This window comes from Maylandia zebra, linkage group LG2, assembly GCF_041146795.1.
Source record: "Maylandia zebra isolate NMK-2024a linkage group LG2, Mzebra_GT3a, whole genome shotgun sequence".
NCBI classification, from domain to species: domain Eukaryota; kingdom Metazoa; phylum Chordata; class Actinopteri; order Cichliformes; family Cichlidae; genus Maylandia; species Maylandia zebra.
In genome coordinates, this window is record NC_135168.1 from 38194334 (window position 1) to 38214840 (window position 20507).

At 39.8% G+C, this 20507-nt stretch overlaps 2 protein-coding genes across 5 annotated transcripts; both read left to right on the forward strand.

The window, feature by feature from the left end:
- Window positions 1-2986: 2986 nt before the first annotated feature.
- LOC101484731 (hepatitis A virus cellular receptor 1) lies at window positions 2987-9023 on the forward strand. The gene is made up of 6 exons (XM_004540914.6): window positions 2987-6419; window positions 6561-6896; window positions 6984-7040; window positions 7122-7210; window positions 8100-8187; window positions 8337-9023. The coding sequence occupies exons 1-6, from the start codon at window positions 6377-6379 to the stop codon at window positions 8420-8422; spliced, it is 699 nt and encodes a 232-aa protein (XP_004540971.3). The 5' UTR covers window positions 2987-6376; the 3' UTR covers window positions 8423-9023.
- A 4826-nt stretch (window positions 9024-13849) lies between these two features.
- Window positions 13850-18004, forward strand: LOC101483822 (uncharacterized). 4 transcript variants are annotated; one of them, XM_024805513.2, is made up of 14 exons: window positions 13850-14063; window positions 14171-14509; window positions 14665-14793; window positions 14889-15056; window positions 15174-15244; window positions 15318-15564; window positions 15656-15739; window positions 15826-16110; window positions 16255-16383; window positions 16479-16643; window positions 17002-17045; window positions 17149-17251; window positions 17327-17357; window positions 17434-18004. In XM_024805513.2, the coding sequence occupies exons 1-14, from the start codon at window positions 14000-14002 to the stop codon at window positions 17489-17491; spliced, it is 1917 nt and encodes a 638-aa protein (XP_024661281.2). In that variant the 5' UTR covers window positions 13850-13999; the 3' UTR covers window positions 17492-18004. The 4 variants fall into 4 exon arrangements, with proteins under 4 accessions (XP_024661281.2, XP_024661285.2, XP_024661282.2 ...); XM_024805517.2 differs by lacking the exon at window positions 15656-15739 and having other exon boundaries at window positions 15886-16110; XM_024805514.2 differs by lacking the exon at window positions 15656-15739 and having other exon boundaries at window positions 13851-14063.
- The last annotated feature ends 2503 nt before the right edge of the window (window positions 18005-20507 follow it).

The following is a 20507-nucleotide window of genomic DNA, read 5'->3' on the forward strand; positions in this document are numbered from 1 at the left end:
ATTGCAAATCGATGCATTTTCCTATCTACCTGCTATGATGGATCACCCTCAAATTGACTGAGAAGAAAGCTGATGTATGTGCTGTATTAGTATACTCATTATTCTTCAAACCCGAATTCAGTGTCTTTCTCTGCTTTTGTTTCAAGTTTCAAGAAATGGAGCTGACTGCAGCAGCTACCAACATCCTTAACAACTTCTAAAAATGACACAAAACTTTGACCTACGCAGTCCAACTTCTTCTTTTCTGTTTGCTCATGCTTTTATCGGACATCAGCAAAAGTCACCTATAGCTATAGATTTCTCAGTGCTGGCACTCCGGCCTTTGACCAGTTTTTCTGCTCCGAATGACATTTTTAAATCATTGTCTGTACAGCTGACTGACAGATGCTTTGGCTTGAATTCCAGAGTTAAATCACAGAAAACAAGACTCCCCTTCTGTAAGGGGAAGCTTAAGCTTAAGCAACGAGACTTTAACTCATAATAGTATTAAAGTTGCAACAGGCATCTCAGCAGGCTGTATTCTCTAAAGCATAATTCAAAAAGCATGTCTAATATGCTTACTAAATTGTCATTTTTAAAGTTTTAGATACTATTTAAATGTTAGTTATTTTGAATTTAAGGATAAAATTTCATATTATTTTATTTATGAAGTGCATCAGAGTCAGCATGAGGTTTTTGGGGTGAATGATGGCTGAAATGTGGCTCTGCATCCCGACTCAGTTTGTGAAGAGATTCAAGTCATAAAAGTGGGTTTGCTATTTTAGACATGTGCTACACAAAATATACACTGTGAACCTTTGTTGGTATCAAACAAGAGCAAAATCTTATGCTGATTAAAATCAGTCAGCTCTACTGGCCACACATATATGCACACACAGGGAAGTGGGCTCTATTTTGTTTTTTGCACACAATGTGCTAAACAGACTTGACAATCAGACAACAACAGCATAACACACAATAACATTTATAACACATATACATATGTGCAGTGGTGCAGAATGTGACAGTCTTGGAATAATAGGGTGGATAACTGCTTACTATATGCACTGATATAGATATGTTCAACTTAACAAAATTGTATTACTGTTTAGGTAGAAACAGTAACTGGAACCAAGGTCTTTGTGGTTTTGGCAAGATGTTTTTCAGTTGCTAATCCTTAGTTCTTGTTTAATCGCACTTCACTCATAAGCTTATGATATTATAACATGCTTTCTGAAGATATATTTCTATATACCGGTACTTCTATCTACTTTATCTGCTTCTATGCCCAGGGACTCCATATGGAAATAAGCTAGTAGCTTAATCTGGTACAATGCATCTTTTCTCTTAGGAGATTATTTTTTTATTTTTATATTTATTTTTATTTTTTGTACATGGTCCTGGACAAAAAGTGGAAATGAAATGAAACAAACAGTATCAAAGAGGGATGTAGACTCTGTGATATCACCCTATAACACTTGTTTTGGAATCTGCATTTTTGTTGTTTTTTTGTGGAGACAGAAGTTACCATATATGGATGAAAGGGTGGAGAGTTAAGTTGTCAGCTAATGCTTTTGAGGTTATTTGGCAAGTTGCATTAAATAAACTGTATGAGTGCGTACACACATATGCACATATCTACTTTTTGGTGCTAAGGGACAGAAAAATAAAATTGTAAAATTTGACTCTTGACACAAACACACATACGTAGTGAAAGGTCTGGTTTAAGTAATGGACTTGAAGTAGTAGAAGTGTGGCCTAAAGGATTCCAGTTGTGAAGTGTTGATATTTACAGATTCTTGTCATGAGGGGAAAAGTTATCCACAGAGACCAAACTGGCTGTTAGACATGCTTTTAATTCTGTAATGTAGTTTTTGGCACTTCACTTCACATCACCTGTTTTTAATGTACTATACCCGTTACCCCTGTCTTCACCTACCACTTGTCAATTTTCTTCGCCAGGCAGCTTTTCAGATGTTTTGCAGTATTCAATGTTTGTGTCTCTGGTGATTTCTCCCTGTGTATGACCTTTGTCTGCCATCGGAAATTTGCCTGTCACCTGTTCCCTGCTTGATTTGTTTGTCCTCCCTGACTGCCTACTTGTGCATGACCACGGGCTGTTTGGTTAAAGATTGTTTTGGACTACCTTTGCCACAGAGGTCCTCTGTCTGGTTCCTCTTTTCTGTGAAACTGTAAGACAAAGGGCAAACGCTACCATGACAAAATCGCATCATTCTGCAGTCACCACATGAAAATAGATTAAAAAAAGAATTAAAAAAAACCCTAAACAAACCCTGAAATTAAATTTGCCAGGTGCACATATTAACAATAGACTCTCATTAAACTGATAGAAACCCTGGATGCAATTATGTTTCCTTCAGACATTTTTTGCTGATTCAATTTAGAGAAATTAAATTTCTCAGAGACATGCTTGCTTTAAACTCTCCCATCACACTCTTTGTCAGTGAAAAGATTCCAGTCTCATTAGGTCTGCTGTTAATATGAAAATATGAGAAGTGTTTAGTGGCTTCATGAAATGACAAAACACAGGACATCACAGAGGGAGGACAGTGATCTATAGAGCGCTCGAGCAGCTCGGTGGTAGCTGACAGTGTTGAAAAGTGGAGGTGGAGACAGGCCTGTCAGAGGTGAGTGGAGGGCATCGCAAGACAGGCAAAAAGAAAATATTTTTCTTAGACTCTTGTCATTATGTGCACACAACACTTCCTTTCCATTAGTTATGTTTTTATAATGGCGACTTTTTACCAAACACACATATTGTAAAGTGCATATGGACCTGCATGCACTAAAATGTGTTGCTGTGGCATTGTGTATAAATACCATTGTGCTTTCCTTGCTTCTCATGTCATTTTCACCTTAAATTCAAAAGAAAAAATAGTTGTAAAACAAAATCCACCTTCAACTCTAAATTGGACAAATGTTAGCAGACAAAGTGTTTGAAGGCCAGGCGAGGCAACTAGGCAACATGACTCTTAAACAAGACCCAACTCAGACAGGCACACAGTTAAAACAGTTTATTTAAAGAGGAACTTGCACGGGACTGAGTGAAAGCCACAGGGCTCGGGGAATAATGTGTCCTAAGGAGAGGAGAGAAAGAGTCAGGTCCAGCGGAGCGCAGAAGGAAATTTCCCAATGATCCAGTTTCCAGGACAGTCTCAAAGGTATGCATGAATTATCTTAATTGGAATGGATAAGCTTGGAGGGAGGAGCACTGGCCTGTCCACACAAAAGGGGTCTGTGGGTCATAGGAGGGTGGCATGGCGAGATGGAGAGTGTCCTGGAAGAGAATTCCTAAGGAGAGTGTTAAACCCAAAGAAGGCAGGTAGGTTGCTCAGGTAAGTCTTGAGGTCCCTTTCATCTGCAGAGATACACTGGAACAAACACAGGATCATCAGGTTTAGTACACATACAGATATCAGTAGGAATAAACAAGAGTGAGCCTGTTTACGACTTGGAGATGACAGACAGTCCGTCGGAGTCCTGATGTTGAGAAATATCAGCTGCTGATGAGATCAATGAACCACAGGTGCGCTCACTGAGAAGCTGCCTGTCCAATCAATCCGAGACCAGACACAGAGAACGGAGTCAAACACATCAGCCCAATACCGTACTATGATGGATGGATGAGACAAATGTGTCTCTGTTCTGTAAAGTGTGAAGTATGTTAAATAAGACTATAACTGGACAGCTTGTAAAAGCAGCGCGTGTATTGTTTGGAAAGCAGTGGAATAAGAAATAGGAACAGAAAGCAACTGGGAGTAAAGAGCTTCTTCAAAATAACGCTCATTCTTTTGAGATGTGCAAAACAACAAAACAAAAGGGAACAGTGTGTATTGTTTCAGGTCTCTTAGCCACTTTGAGGATCATCCTGAACCTTTTGGACCTTTATAAACAGCGAAGTGTTTTTAGATATAAAGGGTAACCAGCTGATTTTCTGCTCTTGCTCTTGATGAAGGCGGTCGCACTTTTCTCCTCTCCTCCTCCTCCTCTCCCTTAGCTTCCCTGCTTAGCCTCTTATGTCCTTGTCTAGTCTCGTGTTTTTTGTATTACTTTTCCCTGGAACACTCTCTCACAGTCTGTTCTCTAAAACCTAAAAGAGAATTGTGGATTTGATCAACTGGTCTCTGAATGCAATTGACACCCCTTCTCAACGAGAAGTCTGGGCTCGGGTGAGCCTGACTCCTGAAGATATCTACCTATTCGGAACCATGATAACAGGGTTCTGGCGGATCGGAGCTGGCTTGGCCCTGGCTTATCGAAGAATTAAGGAAGCGGAACCGGCTGTTCAAACCCCCACAAGGCTGCCCGCTGGGATTGAAATGATGGGACGAGGCGTGAGTTTCTCAAAATGGGCTCATTGAGTGCAGCACGGAGAAGATCTTGGAGAACGCACGGCTGCCGTGAATACTCAGAACAAGACCTCTGAGTGAAAAACTGGATTACATCTGGAGGGGCTCGCTCGAATAACATCTTTGAGCGCAAATTCAATCACATCTTGGGGAAGTGCACTGCGGTCGTGAGTTCTCAGAACCTGCTCTTTGAGCAAAAAGAACGACAACATCACGGAACGTAAGTTTGGATAACATCATAGAAAGCTCACGGCTCTCCAACGGGAGATTGAGAGACCAGTGTTGGACTGTTAGAACAGCTTTGAAATTCATATGAGTTGTTCGCTCTAAAGTAAAAAGCACCATCACTTCATGCGGATACCCTCTTGGCACCAGCTGCGGTTGCAAGGCTGGAGCCGAACAAAAAACACCCTGATAACGACTGTTTTTAGTCTGTTTCTTCAAATTCCATGCAAGGCCACCTGGGTTGGCTGGAAGACTGTTTACTTAGCCTAGCAGGGCGAAGGACACTGTCTCAGCTGAACTCTGGACACGCACACACATACATATACACTGATATGCACACACTCATCCCCCCTCCCTTTCCAAACGCCTTAGACGCTTATTCCCTTCCGATGCTGACGGTGGATCAAGGAGACCAGCGCACGCAGGTCCGGATGTACTGTCTAAATCGGCTGTCTCTCACCCCTTTACCCACCCCTGTTGCTTGTCATGTGTTTCTTTGGTGTATTAAGAGTTTTTTCATGTGCTTTGTGCAGAGGTGTTTTTTTTTTCTGTTCTCAAACTGATCTCCCTGTTGGAGCTCAGTCTGGGGGGAGTTATTTTTTTTCTCCTTATCTTTCCTCATGTGGTGCATTTTCCATTGTTATACCTTTCTGACCTGTCTTCCCCATGTGATGTTTGTGTAATGTATGTACGGTCAGAAGGGTAAGTCGGCGCTGGCAAAGGTCGGCAGCCTTAACCCAATTTCCTTCGGGGTCAACCTTCAGGATCAGTAAAGTTTTATTGAATTGAATTGAATTGATGTGTAGAGTGCTTGATCTATTGTAATATCTGTAGGTAGTTAGTATTCTTACAGTATGTATTTATATTAATGTTTATATAGATGCAGCTATTATTTATGCTCTAAATCTTGCATAGTCCTGCACCATTGTTGTTGTTGTTGTTTTTTGTTTTTTGCATCATAACACTTGTTTGCATACAATAATGTAATTCTGATCCTTATTGTAATGAGTGGCAACTGTGGTTGATGTAATTAAAGTAAAAGCACCAGGAAGATGACAGGGCCAAAGTGACGTGGGTGCACTGAGTAACTGTAAAAATCTCACAAAAAGGACGTTTTTGAAAGTCATCCCAGGAACAAGCTGAGCCCTTTTAAATTGTCAGCCGCAGGGCCAGAAGAGAACAACTCATCCCAGACAAATTACAAAAACAATTTTGAGTGTCCTTCCACTGTTTTCTTTCTTCGCCAATTTTACCGCTGAACATAAACTTTAATAAGTCTCCTGAAAAATCTGTACGCAAGCAGCGTGAAGGAATTCAGATGGCCAGAGTCTCACCATTTCATGTGACAATCTATAGATAAATCAGGAAAACAGGCTCATAGCTGTTAGTGACAGATGTGACACTTAGTCATGTTTCCTGTTTATCTGTGTGTGTCATCGATCTTTAACATTTAAAGTGTCCCATAATAAATAAATGGAGGAACGCACAATCTGTTTATATTACAGAATATAACATTTCCAGCCTTTTGTCCCCCTTTTCTTTTACATGCGAGAGTTGAGGTTTATATGTACAATGATAAACTCTGGATTACTTCATAACAACAGATGAGACATACATTTTTCCCAGTGGGCTCATTGCGTATCACAAGAATTCAAATCCAGATGTAGACAAGACAGCCGTAATTTCCTTCTTCATTTTTAAAAAGAGAAGTGAAACCTCCAGTATTTGATAAAACAGTACGTGTGGTGAGGGAGAAGCTCATTACATCCTCGCTTGAGGACATTGTTAACAATAGCCTACACATGCGTGGTCTGTTTTGCTTTTGCCTCTGGATCCTGATCCGAGGTAAGTCGATATTTGGTGCTTTTATTGTTTCAGACTATATGTAGTGTGCTTGTTGGTGTAGGAGTGTGTGTGGGTGCAGTAGTGGGCTTCAAATCGGGGTTACAAATGTAATCTGTATCATCTATTGCTGTTCCTTCACAGTGTCCTTCAGCACCAGAGTCACTGGCCTCGTTGGGCACAATGTCACGTTGACATGTAGGTATGACACCAAAACCCATGGAGTCCTGAGTTTTTGTTGGGGAAAAGACAGGGTGCCCATGTCCAAATGTTCCAACACCATCCTTTCCTCCACCGGTGAGGCTGTGTCTAACAGAAGGTCCTCCAGGTACCAGCTGTTGGGCCGAGTGACAAATGGAGATCTGTCGCTGACCATCCTCAATGCTCAGACGGAAGATGCTGGGGTATATGGCTGCAGGATTGAGATTCCTGGGTGGTTTAATGACCATAAGGTCAACATTGAACTGATCATAGAAGAAGGTAACGCTCATGAAAAGCTTTAGTGTTGATCACAAAATCATTGATGTTTTTTAGTTGAAAAAAATTGGTCTGTTTTGTTTTTCATAGCTGCTGTAGAACAACCTGTTACACAGAACTACATAATATCTACTGCTGGAACAACAGGTAAGCAAACACCTACAAATAAATATGTTAACTTTTTAACATAAATTGTATCTTATAGATTATACCAACTAACTATTTCAGATGCTACAGAAATACTGACAGCGTCGGCATCTGAAAGCGTGGAAGTTGGTCACCAACAAATGGACGCAGTTCAAAGTGAAACAGAGCAGGTATTTGACTTTTTATTTAAATCAGGAGAAAGCTGTGTGTTATAATACATCAATTCCTATTTTTATAGCACACTTACAAAGTGCTTCGTAGTTTTACTAAAATCACACATTAAAAACAAGCATATATGTTCCAGTGTGCATAGACAGACTCGACATATGGTCTTACAGTCATTCCTACATCCACACTTACATAAACACATCAGATGTAAACAATAGCCAAATACAACAGGAGAAAGTGTGAAGAAAAACAGCTGTTTGAAGTAAAGCACAGATTGACTTCATGAGCTGACAAAGGCTGTTCTAATGTTTTTGGCATCACAACCTCTAAATTGTGATCACCTGTGGAGTTAAAATAAAAGCGTGGAAGAGTTTAGCGATCAGATGATCGGAGAGGCCGACTGACGTTATAAGGTTGCAGCAGCTCTGCTATAGACGCAGGAGCCGGTCCATGTGGAGCTTTATGTATTATTAATGAAGGTTTAAAATAGAGTCTGATTTTCAGGGGAAGACAGTAAAGAGAAGCAAGAACAGAGTTAACTCAGATAATGAAATGTTTTACAGCACGGTATGACTCATGGATGAAAACAGGAAACCTGTGGCGTTTATTTTCCTTTAGATTTTTCGTCTAGCAGCTAGAGAAGAAATGACACTAACTTGTAGTTTTGTCTTTTTATTTACTTATTTATTACGATATTTAGGACTTTTGGATTTCCTTAAATTAACATTTTGTCTCAAGATTGATGTGAGACACTTAGAAACATGATTCAAAAAATGAGTGTAAAAAAAAAGTGCAGGAATATTCTCATTATTTAACATTATTTATGTAACAGATTTAAAATTATATGGCCATTATAATTGACCTCACGATAAGGTTTATTTTTCATCGCAGGTGATTTTCTTCTCGAGCATTGGGAATATTGGCAGGATGGCAGGTCTTTTATTGCTCACCATAATCATAATCCTCTGCTTTATTTTCCGTAAGTATGGAAATAGATTATCGTTTGTGAGTCATCTCCCATTCCTGATTAATTAAACATTAAAAGTGGGCGTCTATCAAACAGCGGAAGTCACAGAGCGGGCTTTCCTTCTTACTGAGTATCTTCATATGTGCATTTCTTCAATCTAGGAAGGATGTTCCTGATGAAGGAGGCACTGAAACATCACAACTCCGTAACTGCTGAGAATATTTATGAGAGCATCGCAATGACTTAATGCTGTTGAAACCCCCCCACAAAGATCTCACAGAAAAGGGTGCAATTGTTTCACAAATTGCAAAAATAACCTAAAGATTAATTATTTTCTTTCTTACTACCTAGAAGAGTCGTTGGCTTGTCAACACTTGCAGACACAATGCCACCTACTGGCCCTACTGAGCAATAATAAGCAAATGTGAAAAACAAGTTTGTTAGGTATAACTGCACTATTATCTCAGTATACACCTCTCAGCTATAATTGAAAAAACCTTCTTATGACATGGCTCAAATGAACTGTGAAACAGCTATTTAGTGATGTGAAAAATATGTACTGTACTATATGTTATATAAGCTTTTTTTTTAACCACTGAATAATGTAAAAATGGAAGATGATTTGAGAAAGAACCTTTACATGACAAGACTAATTGCTTATGGTTTATTTATTTATTTCTCTCTAAGTCTTGTGTCTGAGTCATTTAAAAAGTCTTGTGCATGTTCTGTTACACTGTATCAGCAAACTGAATAAATGTAATTACCTCTACCTCATTCTCCTTTATGTTGAAACATAACTGCTTTTCTCTGGAATCCAAAACTAATTAAACAAAAACCTGAATAATGTTTTTCCTTGTTTAGTTCTTAGCAACACACGTGGGACTGAAAAATATGTATACATTGTGCCAACCAGTAAAAGCCAGTACAGGACTCAAATGCACCACACAGAGCCATGAGGCTTTAACTTAAAAAGTCCAGTGTTTACTGGACAATCCCGTACACATGACATCAATCAAAACAAATACAAAAATGCTATAAAATGTCTTTAAAATAGAACAAATAATAAAACATATAGATTTAATACAGGTGACCTCACACACAGGGGGTAAAGTGGGATTTGGCAACGTCGACCTTACGCTTGTGGGTGGCTGAACAGCATTGTTTATGTTTTTTTGACATACAATGATGTCTGTCACAGTTTGTTGCCTGTCCAGTGCTGAACTTTGAATACCACAACATTATTATTATGTAATTTGTTTCGCACGCTGCATCACGATAAGTAAAATGACAACTTATGAAACACAATCATGTTCAGATCCAATATCGCAAATGAAAATCTAAAATGAAATAGCCTGAATTCACCAGTTTATCAAACATGAACAGTCCTTACCATTTAAAAAAAAAAAAATCTTATATTTTCTTACATCTTGAACTTTCTATGTTCATCTCTCCCTGGGAAGTACAGCAACTGTACATTGGCTAAAAAGACACACTGATGCAAACTGCATGTATGAAAAGTTACATTTGAAATGAGCCACCCCTCGAAAATGTTTCATTTGTGCTCGCTTCTGTTCTGCAGCACTAGTTAGATACTCACATCTGCACCATGAACGCACAACAAAGCTGAGATGGGAAAAGGCGATGTGGTTATGTTGCAAGTGACACTGTGGGATATCATTATTTTCTTATCACTCCGTTCAACCAGCTTGAAGCAACTGCAGGCTGCAGCACATGAAAAATCAACTCCCTATCAGATCTAATTTCTCATTAACTGAAGGTTGACTGTATAAAAGCACTCAATATTACTACAGTTTGTTGTTGTAATGACACATTTTTTTTTGGAAGTGATCAAAGAGGAAGTACTGTGCTGAGTTACTTAATATCCAGCAGAACCAAATGTTTGCTCAGCAGTCTGAGAAATAAGCAAAGAGTCCAGAGCCCTTGAGTGAACTAGTGTTTTTGTTTTCTGTAGTGCTCGGAAATCATCAGTCATCATTTCTGGTAAACCAAAAATTATGAGTGTTTTTTGAAGTTTTATTTTGCGTATATCTTTGCCAATGAGCAAAAAATATGAAATTGTTTAGATTTGTCTTCCTATCCAGATCAGCATGTCATGAACAGATAAACAAAGAAAATATGAGAAGGGGATTCTGCACCTGTGGCACCTCCTGTGTTAATTGAACCACACAAGAAATGATCGATCGGTTCGGTTCAGATTTCTGCACATTTCATTGAAATAATGCTGGATTTTGGATGGGGAACCAATGCAACAAAAACAGAAGCAGCTCTGTTCCGCTTTAGCGAGAAGAAAAATGAGTTGTTAGGCGCTTAAACTAAAAACAGCACCATGCAGTTTGGAAATATTTTAACACTGAAATCACACTGTGCTCAGTTCTGTCTTGTTTAACAGGGGAGTTAACGTAATGAGAGTGTTTAATAGATGGAGCGTGTGCTGCCTAAAACAACTGTTTTAGGCAGCACACGCTTACTGTAAGCATGTGTTGGAAACTACGAATGTACTTCTACAAGTTTCATTTAGACTTGAAAGGTATGAAGGTTCCCTTTTGTACCAAAATAAACTCGTTAGTTAACTCCAGTTGATTGTAGAGCCATGATGCAACATCCAAGTGATGCTGCCCAACTTTCATTATCCACAAATAACAAAATGTGAATATTGATTAAACCCACCTTTGGGCATAATAAATATTTAACACGCCTTTTTTAGATGGAAGATGGTCTAGCTGAGACAAAATGTTTTCCCAGCACTTTGTGGGCATCAGTAAAGTCAACACCTGCCCTCTATTCCTGCAGGAGAAACAGTGGTTGTGTTTTTCACTGTAGTAAAGGAGCAAGGCAGCTCAAAATATAGTTGAAGCAAGATTTTTCAGATGTGGCTGAACTAGGTATTATTTTCATATTTATGAATGAAACATAGTATGTGGTATTTACACACGCTGACCACTTTATTAGGTAACACAAATATCAGTTTAATCAATCACATGGCAGCAGCTCAGTGCATTTAGGCATGAAGACACTGTTGAGACGACCTTTTGAAGTTGAAACTGAGAGCGAGCATCAGAATGGGGAAGGAAGGTGAATACGTGAATTTCAACCTGGCATGGTTGCTGGTGGTCTGAGCAATTCAGAAAGTGACGATCTGCTGGGATTTTCCCCACACAACTGTCTGTAGGGTTTACCGAGAAAAATGATATAGGTTTAACAGTTAAATTGATAACAGGTTACAACGTTAAAGCCACTGAGACTGGGTCATCCTTTTTTGTCTCCTAGTTACAGAGTTAATATTGGGGGATTTTATTACCTGTTTGTTCTAAATGAATTCTGAAATAGTTCATATAAAATGTGTTTTTCCTGATCTCTCAATTCTAAACAGAAGTAATACTTGTCTCAAAGAATTCATCTCAGCAAACATTTTCCTTTGAAGAACAAAGATGTGCAGATTTTTTTTTTTTGCTGCTAAGATATTTGTTGACTTTATTTATTTGAAGAGAAACCTTTTGACCCCCACTAATCAGTATGAAAGAAAATATACCATGTTCAGAATAGGGGCCGCCATTCTCAGACTAAAATAAAATGTGAAAACGTGTTGTTTGTGTCTGAGCACTAATGCTGTTCACATAAATGAATGATAAATCCATTGTTTTGCTGTTATTTGATGGCAGAAAATGCACTTGTATGGCTTGAAAAAAGGCTGCTGTTATATTAGTAACACAATGCCACCTACTGGATCTAATGCCAAAATATTAATGAACAAAAAATAACCAAGGTCACTGTAATCTTACCAATGTATACTTTGTTGCTGTATTTTTTTAACACAAGGGCTTCACTGTTTTACAACATACTAGTCTGTAATCAAATGTCTCTTTAATAACAATATCTCAGAGCAACATTTTTGCTTGCTCTGAGATATTGACTGTAAAAACCATTACACAGATTTTCACGTCAATTCATTAAAAGAAAGTTGCTTCTCTTTTGCTTTTAGTTCCTCTCTCTATAAACCCCCCCAGTGGTAATATAAGCTAAATAGAAGAAATTAAGAGTGAAAGTAACTGTTTCCGATCCCCTGGAAAACAAAAAAAAGTTTTCAGTGAGGTCACAAGAAGACGACACAAGCGGCACCAAGGTTACACTGTCACACTTTGTTTCACCCTGTTTCTCATAAATGTTAACTGTACGAGGGCAGCCTGATAGGTGAGTAGCTGGGTTCTGTACTACGTGGGTAGAAGCCCTTGTAGCAGTGAGCGTCTGGTTTCCAGCTAACCACATTGTTTCACTGCTCTTTCCATGAATTCCATTTTATGTCTCTTTCCATTTTATCTTTTAAAAAAAAACAAGCGAAAAAAATTTGTTAAGAATAGTTTCTCAGAAATCCTTCTAGTTTGGAATTTCACGCAGAGATAAACGCGAAATGTGATGGTACAAACAATACTGTGCAAAGGTCTTGAGCCACCCCTTATTCTTTTATATTTTGTTTCAAAGGCCAGACTGTCTTCCTCATCCGCCATGCAAAACCATCATGTTATTGTCTGACTGACAACAGTTTGATTTTTCAGCATGAAAATGATCTCAAACACATCGCCAATACCAAAGCTTAGACAAAAACACTCATTTGAAACTGTCAGTCATGGATTGGCCTCCACAGAGGCCGCACATCAGCATTATTGAAGCAGCGTGGGATCATTTTGACAGAATAAGGCAGCAAAAATCCAAAGATGAGCTTTGATTGTCCTTTAAAAAGTCAGGAGAAGCATTCCTGAAGACTACTTAAAGAAATTAGCAGAAAGCTGACTGTGTTGAAGAATAAATATTGACCTTCAAGTTTTTTTTAAAAAAATATACTGTTTTGCCTTATATGCTGCATTTCATTATATTAAAAAAAAACAACAACTGATGCACAAATTACCAATGTCCCAAATAAATTATTAAGACATAAGATATGCTAATACAGTAATGTTTAAGATGTTTGCACATTACTGTATAGTACTGTATAATTAATGATTATTTTAATTAATTTCGTTTGCTCACTCACTTAAGGTACTGCATGTACAAAAAAAAGTTTGCCTTTCAATCCTCTAAAGAAACATGATAAAAAAAAAAAAATCTACTAGCTTTTTTAAAAAATGGCAGAAAACCGCATGTGTCTTGGGTTCTTATCAGAGAGGAAGTTCTTTGCTGGGTTACTAAACAGCCACCATGCCCAAACGTTTACTCAGCACTCAAAGAAACCAGTTCAATGGCCTTTGGTTAAACCAGTCTCTCCTTCTTTTTACATTAAAAAAATGTATTTAATGCGTTAAATTTGAGGACACAATAAATATTTGATTTCAGTGGACCAAAGTGCATTGTATCTCTTTAAATGCCTTGTGCTGATGAGTAAATAGCATGTTTTGAAGTTACTTTGAATATTTCCTGCTGGAATAAATTATTAGTAACAATTTAAAGCATTAGTCTCCGAGATGCAGGGAGGATATTTTGAATAGTTAATGCTCTATCCCTACCACTGCTACAGAAGCTGGGAACCAACACTGGGAATGAATTCGTCATTTTGATAACCTTGATTCTGTGTCTGTCTAATCATCAAAAAGGAAACAGTTTGCCCCTTCTAGTAAAAGGAACCAAAACCACAAAAAAGGAAACAGCTCCTTTCTACATTCCTCTTCTACCAGCAGAAGTTGTTTGTGTGTGCTTATCAAGGAAGCATCATGTGATCTGGAAATATTTGAGAGCTGAAACCACCCTGGGTTTCGTTTAGTGGTGTTTAGCAGGTCAACCAATCTGTCCTTTGATTTAGAGAGAAGAAGGTAAAATGATTATTTTGGCCAGCAAACACCTTGCTGTGTATTGCAACCTTCTCTTTTGTTTTCTTGCAGGTAAGACAGCCATGCATATGATTTGCATTTGATTTAGCTGTGCAGTGACTAATTAATGTATTTTTTCCATTTAAAAAATGTAAAAAAAAATCTCAATGCCTTTTCAGGTTTCGTGTCTGCAGAAACTGTAACAGTCACGGTGGGAACAGATGCTATTTTAAAATGCAGCTATGATGCAAAGTATTACGGCAGGCTTTCTGCATGCTGGGGCAAGGGAACCATACCTAACAGCGGCTGTGCCAACGAGGTGCTAAAGACAGATGGGACGTCAGTGATCAGCAGGTTGTCAGAACGTTACCTGCTCATGGGCAATCTTGGCCAGGGTGATGTGTCTCTGACCATCAGGCACGCCGAGGAGCAGGACTCTGGCGTGTACGGCTGTCGTGTGGAAATACCAGGCTGGTTCAATGACCAGAAACATCACGTGACTCTGAAAGTGAATGCAGGTGAGGCAAAGACAAATTTAATAAAATAAGCAGCATGTTTAGTTAAAAATCTTTTTTTTTTTGGGTAGTTTCAGTTTTTGTCTGGTAACTGATTAGTCATCTCATTATTTCAGCATTGTATAAGCTCATATTTAGTTTTTTCCCTTACCTTTTAGTTCCACCGAATCCACTGAGAATCGAGGCAAGAGAGGTGAAGGAAAGGACCGTCACTATTCGCTGGAGTCCTGTGTTCGACGGCGGCCGTCCCATTACAGCTTACAGGGTTGATATAAAAAACAAACAGAGTAAGCACAAGAAAACCGACCCAGTATCCATGACAGATTTTGAGATATTTCAAAAGTTATTTTAAAGTCAGAATCTATGGATTTGTGCTGCACAGCACCCTGGGAAACAAAAAAAACCACCGAGCTGCACGATCCTTCACTGACTCACGTGACTTTGGTGGATTTGAGTCCATCCAAGACCTACAACCTTCGCGTGTTCGCCATCAACAGCGTTGGGATGAGTGAAACCAGCAACGTTCTCACTATCACTGCAAAAGAAGCAGGTTTGTTTCAGCATCATTTATGTGTTAGTATTTTTATGATAAATATAATGATCTAGAATGTAAAAACAAATTCACATTTTTGGTGGTTGCTCCCTTTAAAATTTGTTTTCCCTGCAGCACCAGAGGGCCCGCCCCTGGATATGCAGCTTGTGGCCCTCAGTTCCAGCAGCATCAAAGTAACCTGGAAGGTAAAGTCACAGTTCAGCACTGTTTCCGGGCTTGTGACTGGACATAGTAGACTAACTCTTTTCTCTCGACTAGCCTCCGAGGACTGAGCTGAGAAACGGCGTTCTGCGGGGTTACAACATTAACTACAGAGAGTATGACCCCGTGGCCAAACAGTTTAAACGGTGGCAGTATTTAACTGTGGCGGCCACGCGTGAACAAGAGACCGTCACTCTTGTTAACCTGAAGCCTTCTACCATGTACGGCGTGCTCATACAGGCCAAAACAATCGCCGGGGTCGGACCAGCTTCAAATGCACCTCTCTGCTCAACTCTGGATGAGAGTAAGTTTTTAAAAATTACAAAATATGACTAAAAACTATTTTTTGTCATATTTTTTTAATGTCAGTTTGATTTCATGCATTTTATTTAAAGTTCCTAAAACAACAACAACAACAACAACAGTAACTACTTTGCCTTCTTCCACTGCTGCCACAATGCGGCTACATTTTTCCTCGGGTACGTGTTATCGAGCAAGTGTAACTTTTTCCTCAATTATTTTTTGAGAAATGACTTACTGGAATTGCTTCTTCTTTTACTCCAAGTTTACGCAACTTCTGCAACCTCAGCAACCTCAACAACTTCAGCAACCCCATCGACTTCAGCAACCTCAACAACTTCAACAACCTCATCAACTTCAGCAACCCCATCAACTTCAACAACCCCATCAACTTCAGCAACCCCATCAACTTCAGCAACCCCATCAACTTCAACAACCCCATCAACTTCAGCAACCCCATCAACTTCAGCAACCCCATCACCTTCAACAATCTCAATAACTTTTTATGCCGCCACAGTTTGGGAGCAAAGCACTGCCAGTATCTCAGGAGGTAAAACATTTAAAGGGAACATTTGTTTCCACCCCTGATTTAGTTTCTGAAAATAATGGTTCCCAGACATAACTCTCATACTAAAACCAGAAATCAAACGCTTGAAAAGATAAAAACTTCTTTTACTTGTTAAATATCTTCTAGTGCCCCCGGATCCCCCAGTGATCGAGTTAAAGAAGGTGGACAGCAATTCGTTTTCCCTTTTTTGGAATAATAGTTCCAAAGGTGACAGCCCCATCACCGGGTATTTCCTCGAGTACAAAGCAGTGAATGGTAAAAACTTCACTTTAATACAAGCTCTAAAGCTAAATTTACACTGTTAATCCTCATATCACTCTGTGATATTAAGTTAAATATTTTCCTTTCAGCTTCCTGGGATTACACAAAGAACGCTGTGGACTTTGGAGCCCATGAGACGGAGGCCACAATAATAGAGATGAATCCCTCGACATACAACGTCCGCATGTTTGCCAAGAACAGCCAGGCCACCAGTGCAGCCAGCAATGTCCTCACGATCACCACTGGGGAAGCAGGTGTTATTTTCATTAAAAAATGTATTATTGCTCCTGTAGTTGTGTGTTTGTGCAGTTCATCAGGCAGAACAGGGCTGCTTTTCCCATATGCTGTGGTTCATTAATGAACGGGAAATTGTTTCCTCGTGTCAAGGCAGAAGAAGGGATTTTTGTTCATATTCTATTATCTTGCCCCAAAATTTAAACGAGCGACAATTTTATTATTGCAGTTTATTGTAGTTCCTCAAACATCAGGAAGCTGCTTCACAGTGGGCCTGTTTAGTTGCACTCGTTGTTTCTGCGTGTTAAGCTGTTTTGCCGAACACAACATTTGCTGGACTTCCTCCTAGCTCATTTCCTTTGTGGTTGTGCATTGTAGGTCATGAGAAGGACATACTCATTACCAGCATGATGCCATATACTGTAAGTATTTGGATGCTACCATAGAAAAATCAAACAACTACACATAATGCTAAATAGTTCACTTGATTGAGCAGATCAGCTTTATGGTACTCCTTTCTGCTAGGCAAGCCCTTTGAACAGTCCTAGTCATCACCTGATAGGCATCTTTGTAGCGGTGGGCCTCTTGGTGGTAACAGGCGCCATATTAACCACGTGGCAGCTTCGCCGTAAGTGTGCTTAGCAGCGTTGCTCCTTATAGAAACCCAGCTTCCTCCCCTGAACTGTATGCTCTCTCTTCACAGGACTAAAACAGAAAAAAGGCACCCTGAGCATGTAAGTGTTTGCGGCGCACGCCACGTTCAACTTGAGAAATGATCTGCTTAAAACTGTCACTTTTTCTCATCTGCAGCTGGCTGGGTAATGGAGAAGTACGCTACACAGACTGCGAGTCACTACACGAGCTGTAAAACACAGAGTTAATTTGGGCTGTGGAAGGATCGTAGAACTAACCAAGACAAAAAGTACTTTTAAATTTCACATTTGCAAAAAAAAAAAAGATGTATATTTTTGTCTGTCACAGAGGAAGGATGACTAATCTGCTAAAACGTCACCGACATGTTGGGCTGATTACAACTAACCAAAAGAAAACACTCATTAAATAAGCTTACAAAAAGGGGGACTCTGGTTTTTATAAAGCAGCTTCTGTTTGTGTGTGTGGTTGCGTTTCTACAGTCATCATCGAATCATCAGTTTTTTTGTTTGTTAGTTTTAGTTTTGCATGTAATGGGAACGCACGACAGCTCTGCTATTGTTTTTGTGAAACTTTTACAGTGTTTGTCCTTCTGCATGTATTTTATTTCACGGTGTAAACCACAGTGTGTTTATTTAACAATCACAGAATAAATTAACACTTAGCCACAAGCTGTGCTGAATGCATTTGTTTAAAGTGTGCTCTATAAATCATCAGTTAAAACCACAAATGCGTGCAATCACAACTTTTTTTTTTAAATAAAAAAAAACCTGCTGGACTTAAAAGTGAATTGTAATGGCTGCTTTTGCTTAAATCTCTTCAGTGAAAAAAAAACTCCCCACAAATTAATTAAAAGTTACATTTTACCACTTTATATAATTATAAATGAAATGTTAGAGCTGCTTCTTTATTGAAATCATTCAAAACTCAACAACCATCTCCAACCACCAGAGGGCACCAGAGTTTCACTGGTAAGCTGATGTACCGCTCTCACTGAGCTCTCACGTCGCCATCAGCAGAGCCGTCCTCAGCGGCTGGCGCTGCAGCCAGCTGGATTTCCACCCATCTGTCCTGTAAATCTCTTAATAGTCCTAATTAAGGAGAAGAGGAAGAGGAGGAGATCTGATACCTCCGTGGAGCTTTGAGGCAGCTGCCTGAGAGGGAGTCTCAGACTAATGGGGGATCACAAGGGGGGATACCTAAGCCATGTGTCTCAGCGGGGACCACATGGCACAGTAGTGATCAATGTTTGTGTGTGCACGCATGGATGTTTTTTTTTTTTAAATTTTTTAAACGACTTCCACTTCCTGTTTCTGCTTGTTTATATCTCTTTAAAATGTCCTACGACTAAACCACAGATGGAAGAATTGTTGTTTTTAACTTCACAAACTAACTTCCTGAGAAATGGACTAATTCTCTACAGTGGTGTAAATATTGCTTGATTATTGCTTTTCTGTGGTAACCCATCACAAACTCAGAGCTGCTGACGCACAAAGTCACAGTATACTTTGTGACCCTGGCCTGTAAACAAAGCTCCACCACATCCCTCCTTTCTGGACTTCCTCTCGTCTCGGGACCCCTCACTTCTGCTGCCGTTTTTCCACTTTCCTCTGCCTCTTCAATCTGGCTTCGCTTACACAAATATCGGCGCCCGTTCCTGTCCTGGTGCTTTCCTCCAAACTTCCGCATCCTTTTCTTCTTTCATCCATCTTACTCTCTGTTCTCAAGTCCCTCTGATTAAACTGTGTGGCACTTACACAAACAGACGAAAACAGGCAAGGAAGGTTGTAGGAAACGCTGGTTCGATGACTTTGATGAGGTCCCTTTGATTGGCCACACAGCCAAAAACCAATTTACCTCCCAGCCACCTCCACCCACAGCTTCATTGGTTCTTGCTGGACCATGCCTGCCGCCGGAAACCCACACAAAGCGAGAAAGCAGTAGTCAATATACAAAGAACGAGGGGTTGAGACACCAAAGGGACAGCTGATCTCGATGATCAATTTAGTGTACAGTATATGCGTCATCGTCCCAACAGTTTTTACTTCTGGTCCTCTTTAAACATCTGGGATCAAACATGCATTAAGGTAACACCAGAAAACTCCTTATGAAGGCCGTGCAGAGCTGTGTCAGCTGTGCCTGCTAAAGGCTTCACTGTGAAATTTGCAGGTGGGAGCTTGAAGACTGAGGATGTATGGTTATAATAATGGCACTAGCAGTGGGGACAGAGTTAGCACTGTAATAAATCATGCACTATGGTTCTGGCCACATCAAGGCCTCAACATTCAGGAAGTGGGGACGCTGAACGGTACCACATACACCAAAGGCTCAGCTCCACAGGAGGGGCTGATCTCCAGGCCCCGTTGCCCCGGAACGGATGCACGGCCCTGGGGCCAAGGAGCTGCCAGATGTTGGCCCTTATGGAGAGGCTTATGAACTTGAGAATAACAGAGCAGATGAGAGTATTGAACAGAGCACAAATGAAAGGGCCAGAGAGTTAAGTTGGAACAAAAAAGAGAAGGCAAGTCACAGAGGCAGCCTGTGAAAGCATGCAGGGGTATGGCCTATTTGCTGATGAAAGAAGCACTAATTGATTCAAGTCTTTATTCAAACCCCCTGCAAACTACAGCACAGGGAACTTTTCATCTTCTTAGAGCTGCAGCATGGCTGTCATTGTGGAAATGAAAACAGTCCAACGCAGCGATGCTAAAATCAGAACCAAAAGTTCTGCGTGAACTGGACTGATGGCAAACTTGTGTTGGTTGTTAGGGTGTAAAAAAACAAAAGAAATCACCTCATTTATGAAGCAAGAGCGATCTGAGGGCACATTTGTGTTCAAGATGATGTGATCTGATTAGCCGACCTTAACCACACAGAAGTCAGCGCACATGTTTGAAGGTCAGACATAGTAGTTGCCATGGAGATATCACAAAGTAAACCATGTGCAATGTTGTACTCCACAGTCATTTCCAGGAAGGACCCATCAGTTCATCTGGGTTTGTGTGTGTTGGTTTCTGCGTACTTTTCCTTGCGAGGCTCTCAGTGTGTGTACAGCGTTACAATATTCATCTGTTAAAGATTTGATTAGCGTTGATTCACACTCAGACTATTCAAACTTCAAAAATGTGCACAATGCAACTTTGTAAAATCCCTGAACTCTGTGATACATGTATGTAAACTAAGCACACTGTAAATATTCATTATAGCATGCTATTACTGAGCAGATCTTGAGT